The 20,778-nt window shown below is 54.5% G+C and overlaps 1 protein-coding gene across 1 annotated transcript; it reads left to right on the top strand.

Annotated features, from left to right (window-relative positions):
- The first annotated feature begins 243 nt into the window (after window positions 1–243).
- Window positions 244–20,715, top strand: TELO2 (telomere maintenance 2). Its single transcript, XM_068147014.1, has 20 exons — window positions 244–527; window positions 1,079–1,356; window positions 1,845–1,913; window positions 2,793–2,940; window positions 3,260–3,362; window positions 4,264–4,332; window positions 4,728–4,869; window positions 6,006–6,142; window positions 6,747–6,838; window positions 8,177–8,281; window positions 8,816–8,901; window positions 9,188–9,279; window positions 10,275–10,391; window positions 11,327–11,398; window positions 12,580–12,750; window positions 13,376–13,467; window positions 14,532–14,631; window positions 14,988–15,052; window positions 15,655–15,770; window positions 19,284–20,715. Exons 1-20 carry the CDS (start codon window positions 244–246, stop codon window positions 19,385–19,387), a joined length of 2,442 nt encoding a protein of 813 aa, XP_068003115.1. The 3' UTR covers window positions 19,388–20,715.
- The last annotated feature ends 63 nt before the right edge of the window (window positions 20,716–20,778 follow it).

The following is a 20,778-nucleotide window of genomic DNA, read 5'->3' as shown; positions in this document are numbered from 1 at the left end:
GTAAAACCGGGGCCGCCGGAGGGACCCCAACCCGGGGGGCAGCTGACTAAGACCGGCGAGATTGTGATGGCCAGCGTCACCGGGCAGCCGCTGCTGATTGGCTGCCGCGGGTGGGCGGGCGGAAGCGGGATTGGGTATGGCTGGAGAGGCGGGCGCAAGCGGGATTGGCTGCCGCGGAGGGCGGGCGGAAGCGGGATTGGCTGCCGCAGAGGGCGGGCGGAAGCTCGGTTGCTGCTCGGCGTCATGGCGGCGGCGCTGGAGTGTGCCCTGCGAGAGGCGGTGGCAGCGCTGGAGCCGGGTGGGGAGAGCGTGGTGGCGGCGGCGCTGGGCACGGTGCGGGCCGCTCTGGCTGCTGCGGACACGGCCGCCCTCGGGGAGCAGGAGCGGGCGCTCTTCGGCACCTTTCTGCGGCGCCTGGTCTGGGCGCCCCGTGAGGCGCGGCCCGAGGGCGTGTGGCAGAGCTGCTTCCTGGAGGGCCCGCCCGGCCTTGCCCTCTGCGTCCTGCTGGAAACCCTCTCCGCCCCGGGGTCAGTCCTGCTGGGGCGGCGGGCGGCTCCGCTGGGAAGCGGGCGAGTGCGGCCCCGCGGGGCGGGCTGGAGAGCGGAGGGGCGTCAGTTGTCCTCCGGGTTTCCCTCGGAGCGCGGGAGGAGGGATGCCAGAGGTTGCCCCCGGAGCGTAAACGTACAGTTGGATGGGAATTAGCGTGGGGAGGCCTCGCTCCGCCCTCGGTGCCCCCGAGTCCCTTCGTTGCAGAGCCTAGGTGACGCACCGGTGCTTCCGGCGGAGCTCGCACAGCTGCCCGCAGCTGCGCTTATCCAATGTCCTGGAATGGTGGGGGCCGGAGAAACCGTGGAGACACAAAGAGATTAAAACGCTTTGACTTGAGTTTTGGTTAAAATTCTGTGTGACTGAGCAGCGGTGTTGTAGTGGTGAGGCCACAGCAGATAAAGAACAGCACTCACATCCTTTTGTACGAGTTAAAGGGGAGAGGGGCATGGCTCAGTGCCGGGGTGGATGATCTTTGGTTGGAAGAAACCTTCAGGATCTTCGGTGACTTATTGCACGTGTTTCCTTCCAGTCCAAGCATTCACCGGAGGGAGGTGGTTGAGGTTCTGGAGCAGTTCCTGCGGAAGGGTCGGGTCGCGGCTCTGCTGTGGGAGGTCTGCCAGCAGCCAGCGCAGCCTGGCGCCCCGGAGCTGCAGGAGGCTCTGCTCAGCAGGGTCGCCTGTTTGCCCGATCATGTCAGCAACCAACTCCAGGGGAAGAGCCCACCGGTGTTCTTCCCACAGAGCTACTTCCCCCTCTTGGGTGGCGCAGTCATCGAGGTGCTGCAGAAGATTTCTGATTCTCTGAGAGGTGAGGTTGTAGGACTGCTGCAGAGGTGACTCTTCAGTGTTTTGTGCAAGGGCTGCCCTGGCTGGAGTTTGAAATGCAGCTGATGGGTATTTCAGAGCCTCGTAGTCATCCTTCAGGCTGAAGTGTGTTGTGTTTAAGAGCAGCAGATACCAGGAATGAGGATGATGGCCCTGGCTTTGTAAAATCTCACTGAAAGCTGCAGTCCTCCACACAGTTAAATAACCTCCTCTGTTGCCAAAGCTGAACGTGGGCACTTGGTCTGGGCTGAGCTGTCTGGAAGATTTAAATGGTAGTGAGTGACCCAGTGGCTTTGTCACTGTTGTGGTAATGAGGGACTGAGCTGCTTTAGTCTTCTGACTTCTGCTGTGTTTAAATAATAGTGCTGAAGGCAGGTGGTGGAGGGAGGAAGAGATGGTTCTCAAGGTTAATCTGGTGCTGAGTGTGGTTTGGAGGATGCTGTGGTTAAGCTTGTGTCTGTTTTACCCTAGGTGGCTTGGATTGCTCAATCTCTTTTGTTTCTCACGTCCTGGGGAAGGTGTGTGTCCATGGAAGGCAAAGTGAGTGTTCTACAGTGCTGCTTTGGGGAGGGGGAAGTGAGTTTCACTGTGTTGGTACAGAAGGGTGACTGTGATGATGATCACCAGAGGGAGTGCAAGACTGACCAGGTAGTGCATTAGGGGCTCTTCGTGAGGTGCTAGGTGTTGGTGCTTTTCTGTCAGCTCATTGCCATTTGGGACATTGCTATTAAATGTTCTCCTAGTGCTTTTCACCCAGTGGTCTAAAAATGCCTTGTAAATACCACTGTAAGCCACTGTGTGTGATTGTTGCCCTCTCCTGTGAGTAACCTGCAGTCTGGTTTTGCTTAGAACCCTGGAGCCACTGGATCATAGAATGGTAGGCATTGGAAGGGACCTCCAGAGGTCATCGAGTCCAACCCCCCCTGCCAAAGCAGAGACACCCAGGGCAGGTCACACAGAACACATCCAGATGGGGCTTGAAAGTCTCCAGAGAAGGAGACTCCACAACCTCTCTGGGCAGCCTGCCCCAGGGCTCCAGCACCCTCCCACCAAAGAAGTTCTTCCTCATCTTTAGAGGGTTCCAGCTTGTACCTGTTGTTCCTTGTCCTGTTACTGGGTACCACTGAAAAGAGACTGGCACCTTCACCTTGACACCCACCCCTGCAGCAGTAGCTAGAACTTAGGAGCTGCTGAGTGCAGTAGCTGGCAGGGCTGGGGGAAAAGAGGAGAGATTTCCCAGCTGTTTCCTGTGAGGAGGAGCACTGCAAGCTCCTGAGGCTGTTTAGGTAGGCAGTTTGGAGCTGCCAGATGTACTTTGTATGTCTTCCTCTGGTGAGGGTCTGGAAGTTGGCAGGCTGGCCTGGAGCCCTGGTGCACCAGTTCTGCCCACATGGTGTATTTCCCTGTTGTCCACTTCAGAGGAGATCCTGAGTGTCCTGGTGCCCCACCTGACAGAGCTCACCCAGGCAGACTGCATCTGGCAGAGGATCTGCTGGCGGCTGGTGGAGTGTGTGCCGGAGCGCTGGATGGAGGCGGTGCTGCTGGGCTTTGTGCAGAGAGCCCCTGGGTAAGGGTCAGCTTCCCCCCTGCTCCAGGGTGAAGGCTGGCAGCTCTTGTGCTGGCAGCTCTTGTGCTGGCAGCTCTTGTGCAGGCAGTTTCCTACAGTGCCATCTCCACTCTCAGGTAGAACCTTAAAGATCTGGCTTGTGATGTGCAATGGAAGAACCGAGGGCAGCGTTAATTGCAGCGGCTGCCTCACTCCTGAAGGCTGGAGCTGGTTTGGAGGCCTTGTTGCAAACAGCTGCTCAGAGAATCCCCTATGGCTGGGGGCAGCATGGCACTAATTATATGGAGTCCTGATGTTCTGCTGTTGCCCTGTCTTGCAGGGCAGATGTCTTGTCTAGGTTGCTGGGGAACCTGGTTGTGAAGAACAAGAAGGCTCAGTTCGTGCTGACACAGAAGGTGCTGCTCTTGCAGTATGGCCACAAGGTGAGGGCTCATTGAGCAGCACTCAGGGGATGGCTGCTTTCCCCCCCCTGCTCCCAGGCAGTGGCTGCTTTCCCCCCCCTGCTCCCAGGCAGTGGCTGCTTTCCCCCCCTGCTCCCAGGCAGTGGCTGCTTTCCCCCCTGCTCCCAGGCAGTGGCTGCTTTCCCCCCTGCTCCCAGGCAGTGGCTGCTTTCCCCCAGTGTCCTTGAGCTGAGTGCAGGTCCTCTGCTGTAAGAGGTCACTCTTGGCTCTGCAGTCAGCCCCCAGTCTCTCCCCATGCACCTGAGCTGTGCAGCTGTTCACTTGCATTCCCTCAGCTACCACCACCAGGAGGGAGTGGTGCAGGGCTGCTGTGAAGGCCTGGGATTGCTGTGCTCTCCCAGGCTTGCTGGGGGTTAGCAGAATTTCTGGGTGGTGGTTTCTGGAACCAAGTGCTTATCTGCACACAGTTTCAGTGTTGTGGGCAGCTGGACAGGTCTGCATCATGAGGAGACTGAAGAAGCTGTGAGCCACCCTCAGGGATAAGAATCAGACTGCAGAGACAAGCACTGGCTTTTTTGTTTTTCCTGTGCACCCAAGCTTGTCACAAGGTGTTGGGAAGTGTTCTGGGGCTTAGGATGTTGTTGTGAGGGATGTCCCCTAGGCTCTTGAGTTCCATGTTTGCCTGGGACTATGTGGATCTGGGTTTGGTGGTAAAGAAGCTGTGCTGGACTCCTGTCCTGTTGTGCCCTGTATTTCCTGAGCACCTGCAAGTCTGTGCTTGGCTGGGGGGCTTTTTCAGTTGCTTACTTTCCTGTCTCTCAAATGCCTTAGAGTGAGAAGTTCACCATCAAAAATGCACTCTTGTTATTGCTGGATGGCAGCCTGCCACCCAGCTAAAGCAAGGTCTTGGTTTGCCTTGCAGACTGCAGTGCTGCAGAACCTCCTTGGCTACCTGTCCCTGGATCCCCTTCGGCGTCCCTTGCTGATCCAAGTGAGTTGTTGTTGAAGTGTCTGAGGGCCAGACCCCTGCTCTGCTGGCTGCAGCACTGTGCTGCTTCTGTCACTGTTCATGGGTGTGAGGGAAGCCCTAACATCAGGAATAGAACGGAACTAACCAGGTTGGAAAAGACCTTTGAGATCATTGAGTCCAACCTGTCACCCAACACCATCTGATCAACTAAACCATGGCACCCAGCTCCCCATCCAGGCTCTTCCTAAACACCTCCAGGGATGGGGACTCCACCACCTCCCTGGGCAGCCCATTCCAAAGGACCACCAGAAGATAATGTGCTGTGTGAAAGCAGGTTTCAAACTCCTGCTTCACCAAGAAGCTTTCTCCTGTGTGACAAGAGGACATTTGAGGCCAGCTCAAGTTCTCTGCTGCAGGTGCTCCAGGAGCTGCTGGAGACGTGGGGCAGCAGCAGCGCAGTGAAGCACTCTCCAGCAGAGCAGCAGCACTACATTAGCAAGGCCATCCTCATCTGCCTCTCACACCTGAAGGAGTCTGACATTGAGAGCTGCAGACAAGGTGAGGCAGTGGCAGGAGGCAAAGGCTAGACTTGGTTCAGAGAAGGTCTGACCATGAGTGGATCTTTCACTCATCAGGATGCTCCCATCTTCATCCTGGTGAGCAGGGGATCCTGCTGGGAGCCTGCACTGCTGTGATGCAATTGCCAGTGTGCAGCTTTAAGTTAGGAAAGTAGAGACTCATGGAGTGGGTTGGGTTGGAAGGGACCTTAAAGTTTGTCTAGTTCCACCTGCTGTGGGCAGGGACAACTCCCACGAGAGCAGGTTGCTCAAGGCCTCATCCAACCAGGCTTTGAACACTAGGAGGCTTGGAGCCTCCACAGCCTCTCAGGGCAACCTGTTTGAGTGTGTCCCCAAGCACTGCTCTCTATCCATTCTGCCCCCAGCCTGTACTGGTGTTTGAAATTGCACCAGCCTCAGGGCAGGACCTTGCACTTGGCTGTGCTGAACTTCAGGGGATTGGTACTGGCCCACCTCTGCAGCCTGTCCAGGTGCCTGGGGATGGATCCCTGCCCTCTGGCTTGGCAGCTGTAGCACACAGCTTGGTACAAGGGCATCTCTGAACTGAGGTTTAGGGACCCTTAGATCTTGGTCCAGGAAAGCAAGGACTGGCCCTGGAGCTGGTTAGGGGAATGGTGTGAGTTCAGCTTACAGGCTGATTCTGTGCCTTACTGTTGGAGCATGAGTGAGGCTGCAAAGGGCACAGGGAGACTTCCTCAGGATGAGAAGGAGTCTTCCTCAGAAGGCTGAGAGGGGATTTAATACATGTTTATAAATATCTGAGGGCTGGGGGTCAAGAGGGAGGGGACAGGCTCTGCTCACTTGCACCCTGGGATAGGACAAGGGGCAATGGATACAAACTCCAGCACAGGAGGTTCCACCTCAACATGAGGAGGAACTTCTTTACTGTGAGGGTCACAGAGCACTGGAACAGGCTCCCCAGAGGGGCTGTGGAGTCTCCTTCTCTGGAGGCTTTCTAGAGCCATCTGGATGTGTTCCTGTGTGATCCTGCTCTGGCAGGGGGGTTGGGCTCGATGATCTCCCAAGGTCCCTTCCAACCCCTAGCATCCTGTGAGCCAGCACAAAGGTGGCTCTTCTTGTTTGCTTCTGTTTCATGCACTGCTTGGTTCTCTGCAGAGCTGCTCACAAGCATGATGGAGGGAGTGAAATGCCACCTGGACAGCAACCTGCCCTGCGTGCGGCGTCTGGGGATGGTTGTGGCTGAGAGCATCAGTCTGAAGATAAACACTGAAGGGCCTGTCCTGAAGTTTCAGGTGAGAGGTACCACGAAATTCATGTCTGCTGTGCAGGGCTGAGAGGGGAGGAAAGCTCTAAACCACATGATCCCAGACATTATAGCAAGTTGCAACATGTCTTATCTGGAAATAGAGGCAGCAGCCCTTTCCAAAAGAGGAAAACAGCGGTGTAGAAGAGAGGCAGGAGGCTGAGAGTGACCCAAAGAGTGTCATCTGATGGCAAACTTCAGGGCAGACTGATGATAGTAAAGGACTGGGGGATGATGAGATTGAGAGCAGCCCTGCAGAGGAGGACTTGGAAGTGCTGGTGGGTGAGAGGCTGGACATGAGCCAGCAATGGGCACTTGCAGCCCAGAAGGCTGATGGTAACCTGGGCTGCATCAAAAGCAGTGTTGGCAGCAGATGGAGTAAGGGGATTCTGCCCCTGTGTTCTGGTGAGGCCTCACCTGCAGTGCTGTGTCCAGCTCTGGGGCCCTCAACACATGGAGAGGGTCCAGGGGAGGCCACAGGGCTGGAGAACCTCTGAACAAATGGGGTGTGGGGGGGGTCATCTGCTCGTGGTTCAGTGGGGTGAGGTGCTGAATGCAATCAGAGTGCAGTAACTGTTGTTTCCAATGTCTAGTATGAAGAAGATGATGAAACAAGAGAATTGAAGTCCCTCCTGGTGCAGACTACACCCTGCTGTGCTGTCCCCAGCCTTCCAGATGAAGAAGAGTAAGATATTGCTGCTCTTCATGGCAGTGCCAGCTTACTGCTCCTCTCCATCCCTTTGCCTGAGTCACAGACTAGAGCTGTGTGCAGGGTGCAGATGTCTTACATGCTCCTAAGCACTGTAGCACAGCTTCCTCTTGCAACGTGGTGTGCTGATGCTAGATTCACAACTGGGGCTGTTCAGTCTGGAGAAGAGAAGGCTGAGAGGGAAACTTACCAATGTCTACAAACACCTCAAGGGCTGTGTCAGGAGGATGGAGCCAGTGATAGGGCAAGGGGCACTGGACATAAGCTCAATCACAGGAAATTCAATCCCAGCATGAGAAAAAGCTGTTTTTATTGTGAGGGTGCAGAGCCCTGGAGCAGGCTGCCCAGAGAGGTTGTGGAGTCTCCTTCTCTGCAGACTTTCAAGACCCTTCTGGATGTGTTCCTGTGTGGCCTGCCCTAGTGATCCTGCTTTGGCAGGGGGGTTGGAGTCTGTGATCTCTGGCGGTCCCTTCCAACCCCTGGCATTCTGTGACTGATTCTGTAACCTGGTAGTGTGTATTAAAAGTGCTTGTTTGATAGCTGCAAGTGATAACACCATGCTGCAGCTTCTAGGGCCCTGCTGTGCCCATCAGTGGAATCAAAGAGGGCTTTCTGTTCACATCTGGGAAATCTGGCATGTGGGCTCTGTGCTCTCAGCAGTAACCAGCATCCAGCCTGAGTGGCAGCCTAAAGACAGAGCCTTTGGTGCTCTGAACTTCACCACAGCATCTGCTGGGGCTCTCCAAAGCACTTAGTTTTTAGCCTTATCAGCAGATGAATGGAGCACTTCATGTTAGTGGCAAATGAAGCTGTCCAGATCTGCTCCCATTTTAGGGGCATAGTCAGCATAGAAAGCATTTGAGAAGCAGAGAGGTGAAAGGACCTGCCAAAGTCCACAGAAATAGGTACAGGAAAAGCTCCCCAGTATTGTGTTCATCCCCCTAGCAGTGGTGCAGGATGTGTCTTCCTCATTGGAGTGTCATTCCTGGGTTCTTACAGGGTGCAGAGCAGTGTGGGCCAGTTACCACAGAGGAAGCTTTCCTTAGCAGTCCCCAAGTGAGTGCAGAGGCAGCCCAGCAAGCCAGCCAGCCTCATTTTTGTGCTCTCTTCTGTTAAGAGATTCTGCTGCTCTTCTCCCCTCACCCAGTCTCCTCCCCAGACTGCTTCTTGTGTAGGCCAGGCTAGGTGGGAGCCTGCTGCAGGAGTCATCATCTGCCCTTATGTTTAGGCAGCAAGGGCTGATGCTGTGGAAGCTTCTGGCTTGTGAAGGGTTGTTGCTATATTGGGTTTAATGCTGCTTGTTCCTCACAGCAGGGCTGAGAAAGCTGCTGGACAGCCATCGGTGTCAGACGGTGACAAGAAACCCCAAACAGCAGCCCCTGTGGCCCCAGCTGAAGAGTCAGATGCTGAGCTTGACAGGTATGGGGCCAGGAACCCAGGGAAAGGAAGAGAGCACAGCAGCCATGGGGAGAAAGGAGCTCTCAGGAGCTGTACTTGAGGGTCTGCTCCCTGAGCTTGTTCAGCTGAGTGTTGCAGCAAAGCAGGGCTCTGTAGGCAGCTGTTAGTCACTGGTGACAGCACAGCCTGTGCTGTGCACAGCTGCTGTGTTTGTTCCTCTGGCCTTGGGTGCAGTTTCCCTGCAGCTAGGGCTGTAGCTGTGCAATTCAGTAGCAGCTCTGCCTTATTCTGTCACTTCATCAATGTAGAAAGAAATCTCAAGAGTCACCTCACTCCTTCCTGCACTGGGCCAGGAGGTCCAGTTCCAGATCTGGTCACAGAGCTGCTTTGCAGAGTAATTCATACAACTTCCTGAGGAACCCTTTCAGCCTGGGCTTCAGCAGTGCTGGGTGATGCAAGAGCAGTGGTGTGAGGACAGTGCATGTGCAGGTTCCTTCCCTTTTGTGTGGAGGGCTGTAGCCCCTGGGCTGAGCCCTGCCTCTGTGTGTTTTGCAGTGATGATGACCTCATCCCTTACGACATGTCAGAGGATAAGGAACTGACGGCCAAGGCTCCGCTCTATCTCCGAGACTGTATTGAAGGTGGGAGCTCAGGGGCTGAGCCTCTGCCTGGGGCTGGGAGCATGGTCTCTGCAGGTTTAATTTTCTCTGAGTTAGTCTAAGTAAGGTGCAGGATTGCAGTCACCTGGGCTTAGCTGCTGGACTTGTAATTCCTGAGCAGTTTGGGTTGTCCCTAGAGCTGCTCCTGTGCTGAGTCAGTGATACCTGCCTGAAACATGACAAACTATGGGCAGGAGAAAGCTTGGGGTATATGCCCAAGTGCAACTATTCTGTTAATAGCTTCTGTTTGCTTCTGATTACTTTTCAGTGCTGACAGGCTGTGAGGATGTGGACAAATGGGAAGCTACAGTCAAGGCTCTTGAGGGCTTGATCCGGAGGAATCCAGCAGCAGCGAGAGAGGTGAAGCAGTGTGAGCTGAGCTGCTGCAGTGCAGGGCAGCCCCTCTCCTTGTCAGGAGACTAAGCATGCCAACAGCAGCAGCCAGGCTACTGGGGACCTGGGTTTAAAGCTTTCAACTTGGGAAGGGAAGTAAAATGAAGTAGTTACTGTGGAGGTGAGGCTACCAAGCACAAGGGAACAAAGGAGCAGGTGAAGGTGCTGGCAGCAGTGTGGCCTTCAGCAGCTGGTAATGAAATGCCCTGAATGTAATGTGAGGAAAGAGAGAGGAAGCTTCAAGCTCTGTGCTGGGGGGAGGAAACACTGGAAGTGCAGCCACAAATTCCAGAGACCAATTGATTCTAACTGAACTGTCTGTGATTTTGATTGACATGGGATGTAATTGTTATTCAGCACAAAGGGGCATGAACCCAAATGGGCTTTCCCTGTTTGCTTTTGCTTCCTCCTCCTGGGGGAGCAGGTGGATTGTACTGAGCAAGAGGAGAAGAACCTGGGACAAGGTCACTGGTGTGATGAGTGCTCACCACCACCTGCTGGTGGACACTTGAAGGTGGCAGGGAAACAGACCTCTGCCAGCTGAGAGAGGAAAGGGTTTAGGCTGGCAAGCCAGGTGCAGACTGCTGCTGCTCATCAGCCACCTTCCTCAGCTGGGTGGGGCTTTGGGTGTGGTACTGTGCCCTTTAACCCAGCAGGTACAGTGACAAGTCCTCTTTGTCATGATGCCACCACTTGTCCTGAAAGTCCAAGTGCATGTGGACAGAGAAATTGGCCCAGGGGTTTGTTCAGTGTGTTCAGAAACCAGTCTTGATGGCATTCAGCTGCATGTGTTTTCCTTCCTTCCTCCCTTCCTAAGGGACCTGTTGCCTGGGTTCCATACTCCCTCTGCTGAAACATTAGAAGTGTGATGGAAATCCTGTGAGGGGGCAAGACAGCCAAAACACAACCCCAAACCATCTGCAGTGATTTCACTCCTTTTCTTGCTCTCATATTCTGAGCAGGTTAGTGTGGAACTGGCAAAAATCTTACTGCACCTGGAGGAGAAGACCTGCATGGAAGGCTTTGCAGCGCTCCGGCAGAGAGCTCAAGTAGCTGTCTTAACCACAGATCCAATACCTGTGAGTCCCTTTGCTGCTCCCCTTTGTCCACTTGAGCCTCAGGCAGCAGCTGAAGCCTTTTGCTACCTGGGTAGAAGCAGCTTTCAAAGCATGCATAACCTGCTCCATGTCTGGCAGCATTCATGCAGAGCTGGGCTAGGTTCTGAAGAATCTGCAATGGGTGGCTGGGACAACAGGAAAGAAAACCATTAGAGCTGTAATGGACTGGAGGAGCTGTTTGGAGCCTCTCAGCATGAGTCTGACAAGGCAGATTAGATAGGCACTTGCACTGAAGGGGAGATTGTTTCATGGAGGGGGAAGCTGAGGCACAAAAGACTTCTCTAGAAGGAAACTTGGCTGGTGATTGGAATCACAGTCACAGAATGGTTTGGGTTGGAAAGATGTTTACATGGCATCTACTTCCAACCCTCCCTGCCATGGCCAGGGACACCTTTCACTAGATTAGGTTGTTGGAAGCCTCATCCAGCCTGAGCTTGCACATTTTCAGCAGAGAGGCATCCACAGCTTTGCTGGACAACCTGTTCCAGTGTCTCCCCACCCTCACTGGAAAGAACTTCTTCATGTTCAATCCAGATCTAGCCTCTGGCAGTTAAAAACCCTTACCCCTTGTCCTGTCAGTACAGAGCCTGTTAAAAAGCCTCTCTTCATCTTACAAGCCCCCTCTGAAGTACTGAAAGGCCACAGTAAGGTCTTCTTCCAAGTGCCAAAGCTGCTGTGGCAGCTGGGTACCTCTGCCTAGGAGCGAGAAGAATGGCAGAGTCCCACATCCAGGTTACTTCCAAGGAAGGAAGTGACAAATGGAAGTGCCTGGTTTGCACTGCCCATCTCTTCCTTTCTCTTGGGGAGCTGTTAACTGCCAGGAAGCTTTGAGAGTTAGAGGCCAGGCTGTTCCCAGCCTGGGGCTGTGTTCACTGTGCCTTGGTTTCTCTGTACAGGTAGCACAGTACCTGACCTCCCAGTTCTACTCTCTGAACTACAGCCTCCGGCAGCGTGTGGACATCCTCGATGTGAGTGCTCTGCTCTTCCTGCTTCCCCTGGGCCTTTGCTGCAGCACTGCTGCTTCCCTGAGGCTTGCTGGAGTTGCCTTTTATTGCTCATGGCAGGAGGCAAAAGCTAGAGAATCTCTAACACTGGTATTTGTGCCTGGCTCTGCCCTCTTGTTCACAACCCTGCTGCACTGTTACACAGCCATCCTTCCTCACAGGATGGCCACTTGCCCAGGGGCAGCTGCCATTACCTAACACAGCAGCAGCCTGCTCTCTCCTCACTTTCTGAAAGGCAGCAAGCTGCCTGTGACTACATCATTGCCCTTACTGTGTGAAGAAGGAGCCACTGTTCTGTTTCAGGGCTCAGTGACCAAGTGCTTGGCCAGTACCTCAAAGCCAGGTGGGTGGTTGGGCGTCAGTTCTTGTGCTGTTCTGCATTCTGAGCTGGCTGAACAGGAGCCAGCAGTGTGCCCAGGTGGCAAAAAAGGGCCAATGGCATCCTGGCCTGCATCAGGAATAGTGTGGCAACAGGAGCAGGGAGGTTATTGTACCCCTGTCCTCAGCACTGCTTAGGCCACACCTTGAGTCCTGTGTCCAGTTCTGGGCCCCTCAGTTTAGGAAGGACATTGAGACTCTTGAACATGTCCAGAGAAGGGCAATGAGGCTGGGGAGAGGCCTTGAGCACAGCCCTGTGAGGCGAGGCTGAGGGAGCTGGGGTTGCTTAGCCTGGAGAAGAGGAGGCCTTATTGCTGTCTACAACTCCCTGAAGGGAGGTTGTAGCCGGGTGGGGGTTGGTCTCTTCTCCCAGGCAACCAGCACCTGAACAAGAGGACACAGTCTCAAGCTGCACCAGGGGAGGTTTAGGCTTGAGGTGAAGAGAAAGTTCTTCCCAGAGAGAGTTGTTAGCCATTGGAATGTGCTGCCCAGGGAGGTGGTGGAGTCACCATCCCTGGAGGTGTTCAAGAGGGGACTGGATGTGGCACTTGGTGCCATGGTTTAGTAGTCATGAGGTGTTGGGTGACAGGTTGGACTTGATGATCTCTGAAGTCTTTTCCAACCTTATTGATTCTATGATTCTATGATTGTAAAGCTGTTGTGCCTTCCTGCCTTGCTGTTCCTATCACTCTGGCTGCAGGTAACTCTGGTGATGTTCCCTGGCACAGGGATTGCTCCTCTTTAGCCACCTCTCTCTTCTCCTCTAGGTATTGGTTTTGGCAGCTCAGGAACTGTCCTGTCCCAAATCCCATGGAGACACCAAGCCTTCTGTTGCTCCAAAACCTGGAATCCAGCTTCTTCCTGGAAGTGACAGCTCTAAGGACTGGAGGAGCATTGTTGATGAGAGGATCAAAAGCAAGACTCGGAGAATTGCGAGGGTGAGGCCAAGGCAGAAGCAAACCCAGGCCGAATGCAGCAGGAGTTGCTGTAGCCCTCTCTGGGAAGGGTGAAATACCTGTGAGACTGGGCCCAACCCAAACAGAAAGTTACCTTCTTATCTGGCTGAGTCAGTGCAGAAGTACCAAGTCTTGTGGCAGTGAGAGGAAAGCAAATCTTGAACTCTGCTCTCCCTGAGGGAGAGTGGTTGTGTTCTGTGCTTGTTCTGAGCCCCTCTGGCCGCTGCAGGGAGCTGTGACTGTACCTCTCAGTCCCAGAGCCTGTCACAGCAGCTGCCTCTGAACTGCACTGTCTCAGGCTTCCTGATTTTCAGGAAGATCAACTGGTGGCAGCTTCCTAATTCCCAGAACTCCCCTGTGGTTCACCCTGGAGAACTTGCTTCCCCAAACTCCCTTGGCCCCTGCAGCTTTTGTTTCTTACATCCAAGCCAGCGGTCTGCAGTGGGAACTGAGCCACTCAGTCTGCAAAATGGTTGCCATAGCTGTACAAGAAGCAGTGGCCGAGAGAGGGATGGCTGCAAGGAGCTCATGGTGGTCATGGTGTCCAGGGAAGTGGAAGAGTCAGATGCTGCAGCTTGTGTCTAGACTTTGTGTTTCTCTTGGGCAGGGTCAGGCTCAAGTGGAACCGGCTGCCAGCCCAAATGAGTTCAACTCTATTGCTGGGCACTTCTTCTTCCCACTGATTCAGCACTTTGACAGGTGAGTGTGGACACCTTGGGGTGTGGGCATGGCAGCAGCCAGAGGGAAGCTTCCTGCTTGCCTCAGAGCAGCAGGCTGAAGCCCAGCAGCTCTGTGGGAGTCCAGTGCCACCACACTGGTGCCTGGCTTATACATAATGCTTAGAGGAGGGGGTTGTGGTCTCTTGCACTTATCCCTATGAAGTCTTCATAGAATGGCTTAGGGTGGGGGGAGCTCAGAGATCATCTACTCCACCCCCCTGCCATGGGCAGGGACACCTCTCAACTAGAATTAGTTGCCCAAGGCTCATCCAACTTGGCCTGTTTAAACACCTCTAGGGAGGGGGCATCCACAATCTTGCTGTGCAACCTATTCCAGGCTCTCACCACCCTCATACTGAAGAACTTCTTCCTAAGATCCAGTCTAACCCTGCTCTCCCTCAGCTTCAAACCAGTCTCTCTTGTCCCCTCATGAAAAGTCTTGTTGGCAGCAGTCTGTTAGACCCTGCAGAACTGAAGATAAATCACAAAGAAAATGCTATCAGCAGGTACACAGGCAGGGGAGTTTTGGCAGCACCAAACCAGTTGCCTTGGCTGCACCTCCATCTGGGCTGCTTCACAGAACACTGCAGAACTCAGACTGCAGTCTTGAACCAAAGTGAACTCTGACAGGGTTGGGTTTGTTACCTGGGCTGGCTCTTGTGACCACGTTCTAGGGCACAGGCTGTTCTCAGCTGGTTTGAGTCTTTGCTTACCCGAGGAAGGTTAAGGATTTGATTTCATAGGAGTCAAGATTCCAGTGGCTTGGTGGTGGGTCTCTGGTATGGCAGCAGTGCCAGTTGCAGTCCTAATGCAGCCTGCAGGTAGAGTGTGATCCCTGCTGTAGGAGCAGAGGCTATCATGAGTCTGGGAGCAAAGAGGAGAGCAAACATCTGTGGCCTGTGTTAGACTGGGAATGACTCAGTGACTGCTGTAGGGATTTAGGTTTGTGGGGCACAGAGCTCCCTGCATAACCACCCTGCCTGTTCTGAGGGTGAACTGCTCAGCCACCTCACTGCTACAGCACTCTCTAACTTCCACTTGCAGGCCTTTGACCACATTTGATCTCCTGGGGGAAGACCACTTTGTCCTTGGAAGACTGGTCCACACTTTAGCAATCCTGATGTACTTGGCTGTCAACACTGTGGTAAGAAAGGCTGCATGAGCTGGCAGATAGCAGGAAGGGCTTCCAGCCTAAGAGCAGTGTGCTCTGGGGCCTGCCAGCAGCTTTGAGCTGCTGAGAGGGTGCAGAAAGGGCTGGGAAAAGATGTTCAGAAAAAGAGACCTGGGGCTCAAGACAGCCCTGCACTGTGTGTTGCTGCTGCTAGAAAAGCTGTCAGCTGCTGGGGCAGGCTGGGCACGCTGTGCTGCCTCTGTCCTCATCTGTGCAGGACACTGAGCTGCCTGGGACCTTCACAACAGGCTGACAAGCACAGGCCCAGCTCTGTGGGGTGGTGTGAGTGGGAAGGTGTCCAGTGTTTCTGTTGTCTCCCTGTGTTTCAGGCAGTCACTGCAATGGGAAAGGCCCTGCTGGAGTTCGTCTGGACCCTGCGCTTCCACACCGACTGGTGAGCTGTGGCTGTGTGCTTGCACCTCTGGAGACCAGCTGTGAGCCAGTCTCCAGCCATGGCTTGTCTCTGGCCAGGATTAGCAGCTGGCTGACAATGTCAGTGCCTTAACTCTGCTCTCCTCCAGCCTCATGTTCTCATGACTGAGTATGGCAAGGATATGTGCTGAAGGCACTTTCAGACCAGCATGAAAACCTGGCTGCTCCTCCGGCGTGGAGGTGCAGTCACTCCCTAGAGGCAGCATGACAAATGTCTTCATCAACTGTCCATGGGATAGTTCCATCTCTGTTTACTTGGGGAGCTCAGGAAACTGTAGATTCCATCCCAGCATTCAACTCTGGAAAGAAAGGAAGACTTCATGCTCTAAGCAGTCCCTGCTTTGTCCAGGACTCTGAGTTAGGCCAGACTCCCTGCACCACCACGGCGTGGCAGGGGCTGGGTGTGGGCGCTCTGCCAGCTGGGGGATGAGTGCATCCTCATCAGTAGGAATGTGGCAGAAGTCATCATAATCACAAACAGTTGGCAGAGGAGAAAGGCTGGGGTGAGGAAATGAGGGCAGAGCACGAAGCTGCAGGCTCTGAGCGGCTGTCTTTCTGCCACAGCTACGTGCGCCAGGGGCTGCTGTCCTGCGTCTCCTCCCTGCTCCTCAGCGTCCCTGCAGAGCGCCTGCTAGAGGACATGACAGAAGAGCTCCTGGAGGCCCAGTCCTGGCTGGGAGGTAAGATGTGGTGCACAACAGTGTTTTTCTGCTCAGTGGTGCAGTCTTTGTGTAGTGTCTCTGTAGTGGTGGTGCACCAGAGCTTTGTGTGGGGAGCATCTTTGTTGGGGAGGTAACAGACCCCATGGTGCTGTACAGATGTCACTGAGGTACCCAGAGCAAAAGCTGAGGGAGGCCCCTGGCATCTGAGTGTGGCTACCCTCACCTCACAGGCCAACCCACCAAATCTAGCATGTGCCCCTTCCTTCTGCCTGAGCATCCAGCCAGCCACCTCATGCAGCTCCAGAAGTTTGTCACATTGCATGTACATCCAAGGAAAGGAACTTGGACCAGCAGTGACATCCAAGGCCTGTGTGGCCTGTTTACATCATGTCCATGAGATGAGATTCCTTAGTGCCCCATCTCCTGCCTCCCTCTTGCTGGTGGAAAGAAGAGCCCATGCAGGGCAGCAGCTGAGTCTGCAGCTGCAGCCAGTACACCTGGCATCCACACAGCTGTCTCTAGGCTAGGCTGGAGCTTCACACATTGGAATCACAGGGTTGGAAGGGACCTCAAGGGTCATATAGTTCCAACTCCCCTGCCGTGGGCTAGGACACCTTCCACTGGATGAGGTTGCCTAGAGCCACATCCAGCCTGGCCTTAAAAACACCCAGGAAGGGGGCTTCTACCACCTCCCTGGGCAACCTGTGCCAGTGTCTCACATAAATCATTCAGGCAACAGCTGTGCTGTGTGCTCAGAGCTCTGAAGCCTGCCCTGTGTTCTGAGTGGACCTCCTGTGAGTCCCTGGGCTGGTTTCCTTCACCATTCTCACTCTTGGTGAGCTGGCTTCCCACAGGGAGCAGGCAGGAAGCAACAGTGACACTGTGGCCTCTGCTCCTTGCAGGTTGTGCAGCTTTCTGCTCTTTGGAAGGAAGAGAGCTGCCTTCTGGGGCCCAGAGCTGCACTGTTCCCATGACACGTGTGCTCTGTGGAATCTGCTTGCCTCTGCAGTTAACACTGCTGCCACCAAGCAGAGCCTTTCCAGGAGTGTCACAAATGCACATCCAGCCTGGGGGCTGCCTGATCTGTCTGTCATGAGTTATGTGTGGAAGGAGGAGGAGGATGGCTGGGCTGGAAGGCAGTGTGGCAGGCACCTCTGCATGTGGTGCTTCTGCAGGGAAAGTGCATGGTGGATCCTAGTGGGAATGAGAGCAGGATGAGATGACAGCTGTGTGTGATGTACAGAAGGGGAATGGTTGAAGGAGCCATTCAGAAACCTTAACAACTGCCACTCCACAGAAGCACAGAGTGGTGGGGTTTGGAAGTTAGCCCTCCTGAAGTCAAGGGTTGCAGTCCCACTTACTGCTTCTTCCTTGTGTGATCCTAACTCCACCACCTCATGGTCACTGCAGCCAAGACCTTTTCTCCCTGACCTTTGTTAATACAGGGCCCAGCAGGACACCTCTCCCCTCATTGGTTCCCTCACCACCAGTGTCAGAAAGTTCTGATCAGTGCACTGCAGGAGCCTCTGGCCTGTGTGTGCCTGGCTGTGGCCTTTCTGGCAAATACCAGGGTGGTTGATGTCACCCATGAGCACCAGGAGCTGCTATCATGGGGCTGCTGCCAGCTGCCTGTAGAAGGCCTCATTGACTTTCTGCTCCTGGGCTGGTGGTCTGCAGTAAAGCCCCTCAACAGCAGGCTCCACTGAGACTTGGCTGCACATCCATTAATGTCTTTAGTGCACTTTAAAAGGGCTTCTGGAGCTGCTTCCTGCAGCACAGCAGCCTCTTGGGCTGTGCCTTTGCTGCTCCTTGCAAGATTCTGGTAAAACAGCTCCTCCCTGCTCCAGCAGGTGAGGTCAGGCACTAGAGACCTACCTGAGTGACTGAACCATGAGTTTGAGCCAGCAGCCTTACTGGTGCTTCATGAGTCTTCCAGGCAAAGTTTGCAGGAAGAGTCACATACTAGATCTGCTGCTGTAGCTGGGAGACAAGGAGAAGCTGCCAAGCCTGGAAGCCTTCTGCTGCCATGCCTGAGGGCCAGGAGAAGTCCCCACGCTGGGTTTCAGCTTAAAGCATTGACTTTTCTCCTGCAGTGACTGAAGCAGAATGAGGAAGAGTTGGCTGGCAAAGGTTATCCATGAATGCAAGGCTCCAGCTTGTTACTGCATCACAGCCTGTGCAGCTTGCTGGAGTTCATGGTGTGAATGTGACTGCTCCTGCTCCTCCAATTGTTCCCTGTTAGAAAGTGGTGTAAGAAACTGCTTCGGTCCCTGCCACAGCACTGCCTGCTGAGTGGATGCTCTGGGATACTTCAGCTGGGGAGGGAGGCTGGGATCACCTCACACTTCTGTCACTGCCCCTGCTGCCTTGCTGGACCTAGTACTGTGTAGCCTGATGGTTCCTGGGGGAGGGAGGGAATACCTAAGCACTTCTAGGAAACGGTTCCTCTGGTTCCTCAGCAGCTGCCTTTGAGGGAATTCCCCGCCCCTTGCCGGTGCTGCAGAGCTGGGGCAGAGCTTGGTAAGCTGCTGTGAGGCCCTGAAGGGTGCTCTGGTGCCCTGTGCCTCCCTTTTGGTGGCAGCCATCCAAGATCCAAGCTCGTGGCCGTTGAAAATAGCAGCCTCAGCTTTGGAGCTCGTACCAGCCTGCCTCGGAGCCTCCCCTTTCTGCCTTCGGTGGAGGGGTGTGGAAAGGCCAGGCTGAAGCTGTCCCCAGGCTATAAATAGCGCTGCTGCAGGGCATGAGTCATGTGTTTGGGCTAGCAGCGCCGGCGCTGAGCGCCCTGCTCCTGCGTACAGGATTTCCTACCGCAGCCTGGCTGCTCTTCCAGGCTGCCCCTGCTCAGACATCCTGCGTGCATCCTGGTTTTTACTTTGCAGGCCCATGAAGGGCCCCTGAAATAACAGCTGCTGGAAGCAGCTTCATGCCCTCCCTGATGTGCTGCATGAAGTGTGAAAGAACCACTGCTTTCTCAGCAGACCGGTGTGCTGAACCTGGGGGCCTGCCCCTTTGGGGGGCCTGCCCCTTTGGGGGGCCTGCCCCTTTCTGGGCCCTGCTTGAAGGGCAGCGTTGCCATGGGGTTCAGCATTTCTTCAGAGGGCAGGAACTGGCACAACTCAGAGACTTCAGGCTTCTGAGTCAGTGGCTTTGAGTGCAGGCTGCATTCCTGGCAGTGGGTCAGCTGTAGGAAGGTGAGGTGCAGCACAAGGGCACTGTGAGAGTTCTGGCGTGGAGGTGATCCCAAGGGATCCCAGGTCAGGCAGGTTCCTCAGTGCTTCAGCCCACCTGAGGCTTTGTTTCTGCTCCATGGATGAACTGAACACTTCTCTGTGATAGCCAGGCCTGAGCTCAACTCATGCTGTGAAGGTGACCAAGTCTGTGCCTCTGCCTTCTGGTCTGATGTCATTCCTGCAGGTGCTTATGTCTAGCCCAGGCTTAGCGTTGTGTTTATTGCTGCTCTCTGGTGGTCAGTGTTAAGGGAGGAGCAGTTGTTACCCTTTTCCAGCTAACAGTGGGCTGCTTCTTTTACAGATGTGGTCGAGAAAGATCCAGATGGTGACTGCAGGAGGCTGGCCTTGCAGAACTTGCTGCTGCTGGAGAACCTGAAAAAGAAACTCCAAATCGGCCCTTCCTAGCTGAGGGGTGACAAGAATGACATTTGCCTCATCCTGTGGCCAGCTGGCTCTGTGTAGGCACTGCTGCAGCCTCTTCAGCAGTCACCTGGCTGGAGGAGAGGAAGAAGGGGGAAGGGTGCAGAGCTGTGAGCCAGAGAACCTGACTTGACATCTGGACTTTGTAGTGGAGGCCAATTGAGCGCCGGCTGCCATCCGGTACAGAGTGTACAGATGCAGGAAGGTAGGCGAGCGCTGCCATCCTCCCCACGCCTCCCCAGCCCCCACCCCACCTATTTATAACCTTGGCAGGGCTGAGAGCTCTGCTAAAAATACAGGGAAGAGCTCAGAGCAGGCTTCTTGTCAGAGAAACAGGAGGGCTGGGAAGGGTCGCTCAGGGAGGGTCTGTGACACGTCCCCAAGCCTTCCCGCAGGCAGTCTGGGGGAGCAGCTCTCAGGGGGTGGCACTGCTGATGGGACATGAGAACTGGAGAGCCACACACAGTGCTGATCAGCTGCCAGGCCTTAAGGCTTGAGCTGGAGTTGTGCTGTGTTTAGGAAGGCACAAAGCAGGAGTGCTTTTGGTATCACTTCAGGACAGCATAACTAACATCCAGATTTTGGCCTTAAAAGTCTCTTTCCCCTGCCCTCTTCCCTGAAAGCTTACCCCTGAAACCTTCACCCTCACCCCAGGCCTTGAAGCAAGTCACCAAACAAGAAAAAGAAGAACCACTGTAAGCAGAAGGGCTGCTCAGGGCTGTGAAATGTATCAGAGTGATCAGACATGCAGCTCTGGGGCACAGCAGGGGGCTTAAGGGTGAGCAAAACCTTGGCTGCTTACACTGGGCTTCACTCCTCATGGTCCTGCTTGTGCCAGGGAAGAAATCCGCAGCCTAAAATCTGACTGGCACAGAGTAACTTGATGCACTGGGAAAAGACACTTCACAGAGAAAGAAGATTGAGTGGCTCAAAGTGTGACCCAGCTGCAGCAGGGACAATTGGACCAGCTGACCTCCAGCAGTCCCTTCCCCTGTCACGCTGTGCTTCCCAGCCTGTGCCCAGGTGTTTGTGACGGGTGACTCTGCGTGACCCTCGGATGTACGTAAAGACAAAAGCTGGGGGCTGGGCAAGGTCTCCATCATGCTGCAGGAGTCTGACTTTCCCCCAAGCTCCTGCACTGGGACAGAGATTGTTTTTTTTCTAGAGGCTGATAAAGCAGTTAGCAACCTGAGCTGGTCAAGGTTGTACGTGAAAATGGTGGCAGCTCAGGAGTTTGCACCTCAGCTACTCCTCTCCTTTCTGCACTTGGGAAAAGGCCTGGAGTTACTGCACACAGTTCCTGGTGGCTTTTCACCCCTCTCCAATTTATTAAAACCTAAAAGCCAGCTTCTGTACAGGATGTACAAGAACCTCTG

Source organism: Melanerpes formicivorus, unplaced genomic scaffold (genome assembly GCF_026170545.1).
Source record: "Melanerpes formicivorus ecotype bairdi unplaced genomic scaffold, bMelFor1.0.p_v2 SCAF_14, whole genome shotgun sequence".
Classification (NCBI taxonomy): domain Eukaryota; kingdom Metazoa; phylum Chordata; class Aves; order Piciformes; family Picidae; genus Melanerpes; species Melanerpes formicivorus.
Note: the sequence above shows the minus strand (reverse complement) of the source record. Positions and strands in the feature narration are given on the sequence as shown.

Coding starts and splice junctions, on each gene's coding strand:
- TELO2 (XM_068147014.1), top strand. CDS start 244: ATGGCGGCGGCGCTGGAGTGTGCCCTGCGAGAGGCGGTGGCAGCGCTG. Junction 13,468..14,531: donor CTGATTCAGCACTTTGACAG/GTGAGTGTGGAC, acceptor TTCCACTTGCAG/GCCTTTGACCACATTTGATC. Junction 15,053..15,654: donor CTGCGCTTCCACACCGACTG/GTGAGCTGTGGC, acceptor TTTCTGCCACAG/CTACGTGCGCCAGGGGCTGC.